The sequence below is a fragment of the Chelonoidis abingdonii genome, chromosome 14 (assembly GCF_003597395.2).
Source record: "Chelonoidis abingdonii isolate Lonesome George chromosome 14, CheloAbing_2.0, whole genome shotgun sequence".
NCBI classification, from domain to species: domain Eukaryota; kingdom Metazoa; phylum Chordata; order Testudines; family Testudinidae; genus Chelonoidis; species Chelonoidis abingdonii.
Genome location: NC_133782.1, coordinates 35,000,167 through 35,012,370, shown reverse-complemented (window position 1 = coordinate 35,012,370; position 12,204 = coordinate 35,000,167). Strand labels below are relative to the sequence as shown.

Genomic DNA, 12,204 nt, shown 5'->3' with positions numbered 1-12,204 from the left:
ATGGCAAACACAGAATGGGAAAATCAAACGTACATCTCAGAATTCATCCTCTTGGGATTCGGGAATCTTCCACAGCTGCGTCTCCTTCTCTTCCTGCTGTTCCTACTCATCTATGATTTGACCATGGCTGGAAACGTTCTCATCATTCTGCTTGTTTTGACTGATCATCACCTACACACCCCCATGTACTTCTTTCTGTGGAATTTGTCCTTCTTAGAAACCTGCTACACCTCAAACAGCTTGCCAAGGATGCTGCAGAGTCTCCTAACTGGAAACAGAGCTATTTCAGCTTGTGCGTGTTTCATACAAAACTATATTTTTGGTCTCCTGGCAGGCTCGGAGTCTTATCTCTTATCAGCCATGTCTTATGATCGGTATTTAGCGATATGTAAACCACTGCACTATGTGTCCATTATGAATGACAGATTCTGCTTCCCGCTAGTGGCTGCATCTTGGATAAGTGGCTTGCTGGGCAATTCCATTATATTATATGTGTTGTCACGGTTAGTTTTCTGTGGTCCCAACAAGATTGACCATTTCTTTTGTGATCTAATTCCGGTTATTAAACTCTCCTGCAGTGACACTCACCTCATGGAACTTATAGTTTTTCTGCTCTCTTCCATATTCTCTCTGCCACCATTACTACTCACCTTGTCATCTTATTTATGTATCCTTTCCACCATCCTGCAAATCCCGTCCACCACCGGGAGGCAGAAGGCCTTTTCCACCTGCTCCTCTCACCTCATGGTGGTGACACTTTTCTATGGGACCTTGATCATTATCTATATGCTCCCAGATGTTGCTGCACTGAGAGACCTGAACAAAGTGTTTTCTCTTTTCTACACTGTCTTGACCCCCATGGCCAATCCTTTCATATATACCCTGAGAAATAAAGAAGTTAATAATGCACTCAGTAAAGGAGTCAGAAAACTTAGGGCTTTCATGAGAGAAAACACAGGCACATAACTCCTGCCATCCTTGTCAGACCAGTGGTCCATCTACTCCAGTAGTTTGTTGTTAAAAGGGGCCTAACTTCAGATACATCACAATAGAGCTGGTCAAATTTTAAAATAATGTTTTGGTTAAAAATGATTTTTTAATTAATATATATACACTTTTAATAAAAATGAAACTGAATTCAGGAAACAGGAAAAAAATTATCAGAATTAGGTTTTAACTCTGGAAATGACAAAGGAAAGAAGAGAGAGAGAGAGATAGATAATGGGCTGGGGAAGATGAAGGGAAAAGAGTGAAAGAATGGAGGACCAAAAACCAAAAAGAAAACTATCGGGTTGCTTTTTTCCTTCCTAGAATGCTGAAAAATTTCATGGAAAATTTTAAGTGAAACGAGAATTTGGGGAGGAGATGGTTTGATTTTTTTGCCAAATACATTCACCATTTCTCCACCAGCTCCTTTTCAGGGGAAGGTGAAAAAAACAGAAACATATGGGTACAAACTGCCATTATGAGAAATGTTTCCCTTTCCCCTATGAGTTTATACCTGGCAGCAGGAAGGCTTATATACTTTTGAAATTTTGCTTTCTTTTAATAATACTGTCATGTAACTGACAATATTCTTGTCTATGTACGTCTGGTCTTTTTTCGTTCCTGCAAAGTTCATTGCCCCAGTGATACTTCCTATTTTTTTGAGAAATGTGAATTTTAGAGAAATGAGAGTTGTAGAGAAATGTTTTAAAGTTGTTTCCTTAAATGTTCCCTTGATTCCCAGGATTCATCTTTCATGGTCCCTTAATTAAGGCTAGTTTGAGTTTTCATCAAAAGCAGGATTTATCACCCTCTTTTTTACCATGATGCCACACTGGGGGGAAAAATAATTTCTTTTAAAAGTCAGTTTAATAGAACCGGAGATCACAAACTCTGAAAGCCTTCACCACAACCAAACGGCTATTGGTTGTTGTCATTAAGAGCAGAAATAAGGCTGTTTGGGTGTGCTAATTGTGCAGTTCCAGAGCTTAACGTGTTTGTGTTTCTTTTCAATTTAACCTTAATTCTGAATTTCCTGTGTTTCTATCACTTGGCTTTTCAATAATGATACCATCACTTTAATAGAGCTTATAATAAGTCACTGATCTGTGCTCTCCTACTTAACTCCCTCTTCATGTAGTTTTTTTGTCTAGACATTATGAAAAGGATTATATAACTGGTTGGTCCAAAATTTTCCATCAATATTATTTTTTCAGTGGAAAACAGTATTTTGATTGAAGAAATTTTCTCTGATCCTGCCCACTTTCCTCAGAAATATTCCAATTTCCACCAGAAAACCTGAAAAATGTTGGTTGCTTTTATGCCAACTGGCAAAGGGAGCACCCTACACACTGTTGTAGAATATTTAGCCAAACAGTGACTTGTAAGTATCAGAGAGTAGTCGTGTTAGTCTGTATCCACAAAAACAGTAAGGAGTCTGGTGGCACCTTAAAGACTAAGAGATTTATTGGGGCATAAGCTTTTGTGGGTAAAAAACCTCACTTCTTCAGATGCATCATGTCTTATAAGTTATCATATAAAAAGTGATGACATCCTGGTCATTAATATTACTGCACGATGTATGTACGGTTAGAGTATATAGAGTTATGTAAGTTCACTGGAAATATGTGAGATCAGAGACAATGGAAGTTACCTTTGCATCTGAGTCAACAGGAGAAGAAGGCAGAAAGATGGCATGGCAGCTGGGACAGAAGAACGCTTCCTGGGATATGCACTTGGGAGTAATATATTTCAAAGACTTGCAGGGCTATCAGAAAAAGGGGAGAAAAATCCCTTAGTTATGTTAGTGGACAAAAGGAGCCGGTGCTTTTGGAATCTGTGAAAAGTCAAAGCTTGAACTATGTGAGTGGAAGAGGCTGAGAACTGACTATAGGTGAGAAATCACCTGAGACCAGAATTTTAACCTGTTAAATTTTAAAAACTAGAATGAGTGTTTTTACTTGTGCTTTGTTTGTAACAATTTCTGTCTCTTTGTCCTTGCTTAGCATGCTTTAATGTAGGTTCTATATTAATAAACTCATGCTCAGTTTTATTATAAACAATCTCAGTGCCATATATTAAGTTAAACAGCATGTCCTCAATGAGTCAAGAGGCTGGTGGGTGTACTGTCTTATTGTGGGCAGCAAACATGATACCGTCTGTGTCTGTTCAGTGACAGGAACTGGACATTGCAGAGAGACTCCCTGGGGAAAATGAGGAACTGAAGCTCAGTGAAGATTACCTGCAAGGCACTGTTAACACTGGAAAATAGTTTGCTGATTTGGCAGGGAGATGAGGGTCCAGCAGAGCTCTCCCTTGCTGAGGCACAGAGGTAACACTGTGGCTTACCTTTAAGAGCACCCGAGGCAAGTGTCACCATAACCAGACAGATTGTATCTATATAGTCAGTTCTTGGCAGTTTTCAGAGAAAAAAACAGTTTTCATTTGTTGCATTTTTCATTTTTTGACAAAAATTCCAGTTAAAATGAACAATTTTTCTTCATCTTTATTGATGACAAAATTATTTTTTCTAACCACCTCTAGTAAATAGGAGCATAAGATCGACCTTCTGTATACTGCTCACCATGGTGTATGGCTGCTATTTTTGAAGGATCCTATGGGAGTTCAGAATGCAGCTCCCATCAAATAGCAATGCAAGTTGGTCCTATCAGCCTCCACTGGGAATCCAGTTGTCATAAACAGATAGTTAAGGGTTAATGTCTCTTTTACCTGTAAAGGGTTAAGAAGCTCAGTAAACCTGGCTAACACTTGACCAGAGGACCAATGGGGGGACAAGATACTTTCAAATCTTAGTGGAGGGAAGTCTTTGTTTGTGCTGTTTGTGTTGTTCGTTGTTCGCTCTTGGGGTTAAGAGGGGCCAGACGTGCAACCAGGTCTTTCTCCAACCTTTCTAAAACAGTCTCTCATGTTCAAAATAGTAAGTACTAGATAGAAAAGGCGGATTAGTCTGATGTTTGTTTTCTTAACTTGCAAATGTGTATTTTTCTGGAAGGATATTTTACCTTTGTTTGCTGTAAATTGTATCTTAGGCTAGGGGACAGGGAGTCCCTGTAGTCTATATAAGCTGAAGACCCTGTAAACATTTTCCATCCTAATTTTACAGAGATAATTTTTACTTTTTCTTTCTTTCTTTCTTTAATTAAAAGCTTTCTTTTTTTAAGAACCTGATTGAATTTTTCCCTTTTTTAAGACCCAAGGGGATTGGGTCTGAACTCAACGGAGAGTGGTAGGTGGAAATGAGGTGGAGGGGGGAAGGTTAATTCCTCTGTGTTTTAATATCCAAGGAGTTTGGATCACAGTAGTCTCTCAGGGTAACCCAGGGAGGGGAAAGTCTGGGAGGGGGAAGGAGGGCGAATGGTTTATTTCTCCTTATTTTAAGACTCAAGGGGTTTGGGTTTTGGGTTCCCCATGGAAGGTTTTGGGGGACAGGGAGTGTACCAGACACTGGAATTCTGGTTGGTGGCAGCATGATCAGATCTAAGCTAGTAATTAAGCTTAGAAGGGTACATGCAGGTCCCCACATTTTACTCTAAAGTTCAAAGTGGGAAAAATAGCTTGACACCAGTCTACAAGAAAGTGGTGATAAAGTGGTTCAGATACCAACCCATTTTATCCCCTGTAAACCTAAAGGGAACTTCCCTATGAGGGAGAGAGTAGACCAATCTCCATGTCCATAGATTTGGCTCTGAAAATATCTACGCTGTAACACATTGTGATTGGGTTCAGGTTAAGGGAATCTAAGGCCCTGGAGACACGGACACATGGATGTCACCTGTGAACCCACTCCTTTGTTTGGCCATGCCCCATGCACTGTGGTCCTACCCATCCTTTGCGGGTAGCAGTTGTATCTATGTGGCTGGTGCAGGACCCACCACAACTCCTTTTTGGGCCTGGTGGATATTGCTCTTCCCTGGGCCACCAATCTCTGTCACAAAGTGGGCTGCAGGTTGTCTCACAGAGACAAGGTGTGATGGGCAGCAGTCGGGGTCCATTGCACAAGAACTTTTTTTCCTTCCCTGAAACAGTCTGCAGTTCATGTCTGTATCTTTTCCTTTGGTCTAAAACATTTTAAAATGAAATCTGAGATACTGAGCCATGGAACTAGCTGAATCTCTGCTCCCTTTCAGGTACCTTCTCTATGGGAGAAAACAATAAAAGTTCCTATACACCAGTTAAAAGTGTACCTGAGGTCACCCATCAATCTTATAGGCCTTCATTAGGGCAAAGTCCTTCCAACCATTCCCAAAAATTGTCACTGATGAAGGCTCAACCATTATCCTGGATAAATCGCTCCAATGGTTAATTACTCTCCCCATGAAAAATGTATTTGTATTTCCAGTCTCAGTTTGTCTAGCTTCAACTTCCACCCATTGGATCGTGTTTTACCTTCCCCTGCTAGAATGAAGAGCCCATTATTAAATATTTATTCCCTGTGTGGATACTTATAGGCTGGAAATGAGTCACCCCTCAACCTTCTCTTTGGTAAACCAATTAATTATTAATCATATATAAACTATTTAAAAATGTAACTGTAAAATAAAATATGACAAAATTCCCATAGTTTTGCATGCATAACTTCTCCATCTATTTATATTGTAACTGCTATGTTGGTAAATGAATAATTTATGAATAATGATGAATAATTTACAATTAATTTTTTCCCTTTGTGAATAGGGATGTCTACTGAGCTTGGCCATTATCAATTAACGGTGTTGTTTACATTTACTCTGATATAAAGATAGAATTAATTCCTTGGTGACATCAATGAAAAATCCCCGTGATCCTAGAATGCATATAAACATTAAGAGAAGGCAACATTAGTTGTTTTCTAAAAGCATCCAACAAAATGGGTGGAGTAGCAGACAGAGATTAATGCATTGTCTCAGGAATGTCTTTTCACAACTGTATGAAGAATATCAGGAAAATGGTTGGCATGTGGGAAATACAACCCAGTCACTGAAATCCTGACTGAAGAGGTTGCATCAGAACTTCAAGCAGATAATTAAGGCAACATAAGTCTTTTCCATGGTTGTTAGCTGCACTGAAATCATAGAATCATAGAGGAATCATAGAAGATTAAGGTTGGAAGAGACCTCAGGAGGTCATCTAGTCCAACCCCCTGCTCAAGGCAGGACCAACGCCTACCAAATCATCCCAGCCAGGGCTTTGTCAAGCTGGGCCTTAAAAACCTCTAAGGGTGGAGATTCCATCACCTTCCTAGGTAACCCATTCCAGGGCTTCACCACCCTCCTAGTGAAATAGTTTTTTTTCCCTAATATCCAACCTAGACCTTCCCCACTGCAACTTGAGACCATTACTCCTTGTTCTGTCATCTGCCAACACTGAGAACAGCCACTGAGAAATCACAGAGTGAAATACTGAATTCCTTAGTCAGTGTTTACTCAGCCCTGAAATACAGTATTAGCAACCTCTTGCTTCCCAGGAATCAGTTGCTATTATCTGGGAGTTGCAAACAAGCAAAAGTCAGGGAAAAAAGCTCTGGACCTTGCCTTCCCTGAGTGCAGGCTTCAGAAACCTGACTGCAGCTGGGGCCTTTCCTCCAAAAAAAAGTTGTTAAGCAGCATATCTGTTGCCAATATCCATATCCTATTAACATTAAAATGAAAGTTGTTACTATTAGGATTGCTGTTAATTGGCATCCATTGTAAATTATGAACGGTCTAGAGAAGGGAGATCAGGAACTTCTGTTCTCCATGTGTAGCAGCACATGAGCAAGAGGACATTCAATGAAATTGAAAGATAGCAAATTTCAAAACTCTTAAAAGGAAATACCTCTTCACACAATGTGTAATTAGATTGTGGGACTCATTGCCACTGGAAATTATTGAAGCCAGAAACTTAAAGAGTGAAAGAGGATGTTTGTATGTATTAAAAATCATTCAAAGTTATAATAGTTATAAGTAAGAAGACAGAATTTTTAAAAGGGATATAAAATCTCATTCTTCAGGGTTTTACTCGATCCAATGCCCATTGCATAGTTTCTTTCACCTTACTCTGAAACAATATTATAGTCAGAGAGAGGGCCATGGCTCTGATAAAGCTGTGTGTGTGTGTGTGTGTGTGTGTGTGTGTGTGTGTGTGTGTGTGTGTGTGTGTGTGTGTGTGTGTGTGTGTGAAAAAGATGTGGACAGTCTGGTTTTGGTTTAAACCTGGCATATTTCATTTTAATTTAAACCAATTAGTAATCTATTTAAATTGAAATGAAGTAAGACACACAAACCAAAATAAGAAAATCTACCTAGGGGTTTCACCAGTTTAACCAGTAAAAATACAAACAAAAAAATCTATGTAACTTTCAGTGGTGTGTCTTTCTCATGTAGCCAAGGGCTAATACAGGAATTTTATAAAATGGCCTAAGGGAATTAGGTACCTGCATTTAAATGGCTTTTGAATATTGACTCTTTAGGCTCCTTTGAAAACCCCAGAATAAGTATTTTAGGTTCTGGATCATAGCATTAAGAAGACAAAGTACACAGGAACATGGACAATGTTTCAAATAATCTGCTATTGAGAGACTTGTGTAGTTTAATTTCAAACATGTCAAATTATAGGTCTTCCATCAACTCCTATAGGAGATTATAGCATGATCAAGTGGCCATCATTCTCCAAAAATGTTATTTTATGGCCAATCTAAGATGTATCTTGAACACCTTAGTGTCAATGTTATACTGGTGCTCTAAATAATTGCTTTTACTCCTTAGTGTTTATGCTACATGTGGACTGTCATAAACAGATAGTAGGTTAATGTTTCTTTTTACCTGGAAAGGTGTTAACAAAGTAACCAAGACCTGACAAGAGACAATCAGGAAACCGGATTTTCAAAGCTTAAGGAGGGAATTGTGGGGTTTCTTGGTCTTGGTTCTTTGTCTGTTCTTGTGCTCTCTCAGCTATGGAGGTCTATTTCCAGTTCTTCTAATCTTCTGTTCCTAGTTTAAGACAGGTAGCAAAAGTATAGTCTTCTTAATTGTTTGTTGTATTTGCATCTGTGTTCTGGCTGTGGAGTCTTATTGTGTATTTGGCTAATAAGTTTTAAAGTGATATTGTTTTTGAGTAACGGTGTTTATCCCTTTTCTATGTTTATTCATTTCTATAAGTTGAAACCCTGTATCTTTCTCGATTGACAGAGAACTGTTATTCTATTCTACTTCTTTCTTTTCTTCTTTTTATTAAAAAGTTTGCTTTAAGACCTGTTGACTTTGTTCTAAATGACCCACCTAGGAATTGGTGGGAAAAGGAACAGACGGGGAGGGGAAGAACCTACTCTCTGTGTAACTATCGTAGTTTGTCCAGAGTGGGAGAAGCAAGGGGGAAAGAGGATTAGAATCTTTTCTGTTTCCTTGCTTTGGGGCTTGTCCTCTGTTGTGAATGAGAGGACCATGCTTCTTGGTATTATGTAAAGAGGTTTGCAATCATAACTCTCAGTTAGCCCAGAGACGAAATCTGGTGAGAGAGAGGTGGGGGGAATGGTTTATTTCCCTTTGTGGTAAGACTCAGAGCCTCTGAGTCTTGGGGTCCCCCAGGGAAGGTTTTGGGGAGACCAGAGGGAGCCAAAACCCTGGAATTTTTGACTGGTGGCAGCGATATCAGATCTAAGCTGGTAAAAGCTTAGAGGGTTCATGATAGCTTCTCAGTTTATGAACGCTAAGGTTCAAATCTGAGTGAAAAAACTATGACATGGACAAATTTGCTTTGCTTAATTTTTGACATTGTTGAATACAGTGGGGCAAATTCAGAGCTGAATCAAAGGGAATGCAAAGGAGAGAAAGCTTGGATAACTTATGCAGTAAACAGCTGGAAGAGATAGGTTTAGTGGGACAAGGAAAGTAAAAGTATCATAAGAGCTTATGTGTTAGACATCTGGGGACCAGAGAGAATACAAATACTATCATAAGAAAATTATTTTCCCTTCTGTTCTGTGAATCAGAATTACAAAGAGTAAAAACTTGTCACTGCTTATTATTGGACAAGTTATTTTGGTGCCTAAAGATGCAGATAGTCACCTACAAGGAAAGATTGAAAAACAGACAAACCTGGGTTTGTTTTGTCTGGAAAAGAGAAGAGTCGGGGGGGGGGGATGGAGTACATGATAACAGTCTTCAAGTACATAAAAGGAGTTATAAGGATGAGTTTAATAAGTGGTTCTCCTTAATCACTGAGGACAGGTCAAGAAGCAATGGGCTTAAATTGCAGCAAGGGAGATTTAGGTTGGACATTAAGAAAAACTTGCTAACTGTCAGGGTGGTTAACCACTGGAACAAATTACCTAGGGAGTTTGTAGAATCTCTGTCCTTGGAAGTTTTTAAGAACTGGTTAGATAGAAACCTGTCAGCAATGGTATAAGTAATACTTAGTCGTGCCGCAATGAAGGGGACTAGACTAGATGACCTTTCGACGTCCCTTCCAGTCCTACATTTCTGTGATCATTTCTATGACTTCAAAAGCACCTACTTTAACCGTGCCTTAGTGGGTCACAATTGAAGATGCCAAATTCAGGAGAAACTGCTGAGAAATAGGGCAAACTCAACCCTAAACTTGTGGTTATTCTTTTAAAAGATATACCAAACCAGCCACAAAAGTGAATACCTGTTTCACCACACTGGCTAAAAAGAAAACATAAAGGCAGTTTCCTCAGGCATTCCAGTCCTTATATCACCACCAAAAACACTGGCTTCATAGATGAGTGGTTCTTTACAACCAGTTTAATCAAATAATAGGTTCTTCTGATCCCAAAGGACCAGCCACACACCCGGGTCAATATATAACTCAGATCTCACCCAAAAATCTCGCTGATGCCAATCCTTTAGTATCTAAAATCTAATTGTTTATTGAAAGAAAGAAAGAAAGATGAGAGTTAGAATTGGTTAAAGGAATCAATTACACACAGTAATGGCAAAATTCTTGGTTCAGGCTTGTAGCAGTGATGGAATAAACTGCTGGCTAAAGTCAAGTCTCTGGAATACATCCACATGACATCGATGGGTCATTCAGTCTTTTGTTCAGAGATTCAGTTTGTAGCAAAGTTCCTCCAGAGGTAAGAAGCCATATTGAAGACAAAAATGGAGGGGTTTCCAGGGCCTTTTATAGCTTTTGCCATGTGAAGGGCATTCCATTGTTATTACTGGAAAATTACAGCAACAAGATGGAGTTGGGTGTCATGTGGGGAAGTTCCAAGTCCATGCATTTCGCCTAGTCACAGCAGAAAATTCCATTAAGTGTAGATGGGTGTATCCCATGGTCCATTGTCAGCTCAATGTTCTTTCGATGGGACACTCAATTTGAATAATTTCTCCAAGATGTGCTGGCTAGCTACCTTGTGGGCGGTACCCCAGGAGCACACATTTGAAATCCAAATATGGAGCCAATACGTATAAATTCAAATACAAAAATGATACATGCATACAGATAGCATAATCATAGCCAGCAAAACATAATATTTTCATAGACACCTCACTTGACAACCTTTGCACAGTATTTGCTGCAAATATATAATAGTGGTTGCAAAAATGATCTATACAGTCATATTTTAATCAGATAATGTCACATCTACATACCTGACTCCTATTCAAATCTTACCCCATATCCTGAAGTCCTTACTTTGTTTTTCCTCAGATGTAATTAAATCAAATTAAAAAAAGGTCATCAGGGAAGCTGTGAAAAGCATCCAGCACTCTTCAGCCCAATTCCAATGCCCTAGCCACAACTGTACTGTAAGGCCCAGTCAGATCCGATACACTGCACATCAATGTAAACGAAAGGCTGACATAAGAGATGAACAAAATCATATTACAGGGGGAAGAGAGCCAGGTCCTACATACTTCTCTCAGTTCTCAAAGTTTAAGATGATAATGATGGAGCCAGTGGTTGTTACCTATATATCAGGGAAACCGTGTGACAATGTTGATGGGCTATGAAATATTAATCAGTTTTCCAGCCTGAAGAGTGTATTTGAATAGTGAGTTTCAGTAAGGCATGTTTTCTTTCTTTCTTTCTTTCTTTCTTTCTTATGAGGTTTCTGTCAAGGATTCACCAATATTTATTCTGGAGTACAATACATATGGCAAGACAATTTTGACAGTTACCCTTTAGAAAAAATCACTTTGTTCTGTGAAAATGTATGGTTAGCATTTGAGATTTTTGTCTGTATTATTTACTTCCATTTTTCATTTCATTTCCTTGTCCTTAGGAAATCAGACCCATGGGAAACACTAAATGGAGAAATCAAACGTCCATCACAGAATTCGTCCTACTGGGATTCGGTAGTCTCCAGTAACTGCAGACCCCTCTCTTTCTGCTGTTCCTGGTGATCTACATTGTGATTATGGCTGGGAACATCCTCATCATTGCATTAATTCTGACTGACAAGAATCTTCACACCCCTATGTACTTCTTTTTGGGGAATTTGTCCTGCTTGGAGACCTGCTACACCTCCATCATCCTGCCTAGGATGCTGGCCGGTCTACTGACTAGGGACAGAACCATCTCTATTGCTGGCTGTTTTGTACAATATTATTTCTTTGGTTGCCTTGCAGGTTCAGAATGTTACCTCCTAGCAGCAATGTCCTATGATAGGTATTTAGCAATATGTAAACCTCTGCATTATACAATGATGATGAATGGCAGATTTTGCTTACTTCTCGTTACTGGCTCCTGGATAATCTGCTTTGTAATTAATTCCATAATTCTATTTTTGCTGTCCCATTTGATTTTCTGTGGCCCCAATGAAATTGACCATTTCTTTTGTGATTTGACCCCGTTGATAATTGTTTCCTGCAGTGACACTGAACTGATAGAACTTCTAGCTTTCATACTCTCCTCTCTAATAGCACTGGGCCTTTTCTGTTAACCCTGACTTCCTACATGTGCATCATTGTCAGTATTGTAAGAATCCCTTCCGCATCCAGGAGGCACAAGGCATTTTCCACCTGCTCCTCTCACCTCGCCATGGTCACAATTTTTTATGGCACTATAATTACAGTCTATGTGATGCCAAAAAACAGTACACTGAGAGAGCTTAACAAAGCGTTTTCCGTATTCTACACTGTCCTGACTCCCTTGGCCAATCCACTCATCTACAGTCTGAGAAACAAAGAAGTTAGCAAGGCTTTAAACAAAGGTGTTAGAGAATTTACTGATTTCTTTGGAAGGCAGACACTCCATTACTGCTTTAGATTAAAATAA

The 12,204-nt window shown here is 39.2% G+C and overlaps 1 protein-coding gene and 1 pseudogene across 1 annotated transcript; both read left to right on the top strand.

The window, feature by feature from the left end:
* On the top strand, positions 1-966 carry LOC116821997 (olfactory receptor 6B1-like). Its single transcript, XM_032775555.1, has one exon. The coding sequence runs from the start codon at positions 1-3 to the stop codon at positions 964-966; it is 966 nt and encodes a 321-aa protein (XP_032631446.1).
* A 10,255-nt stretch (positions 967-11,221) lies between these two features.
* LOC116821998 (olfactory receptor 11A1-like) lies at positions 11,222-12,204 on the top strand (annotated as a pseudogene).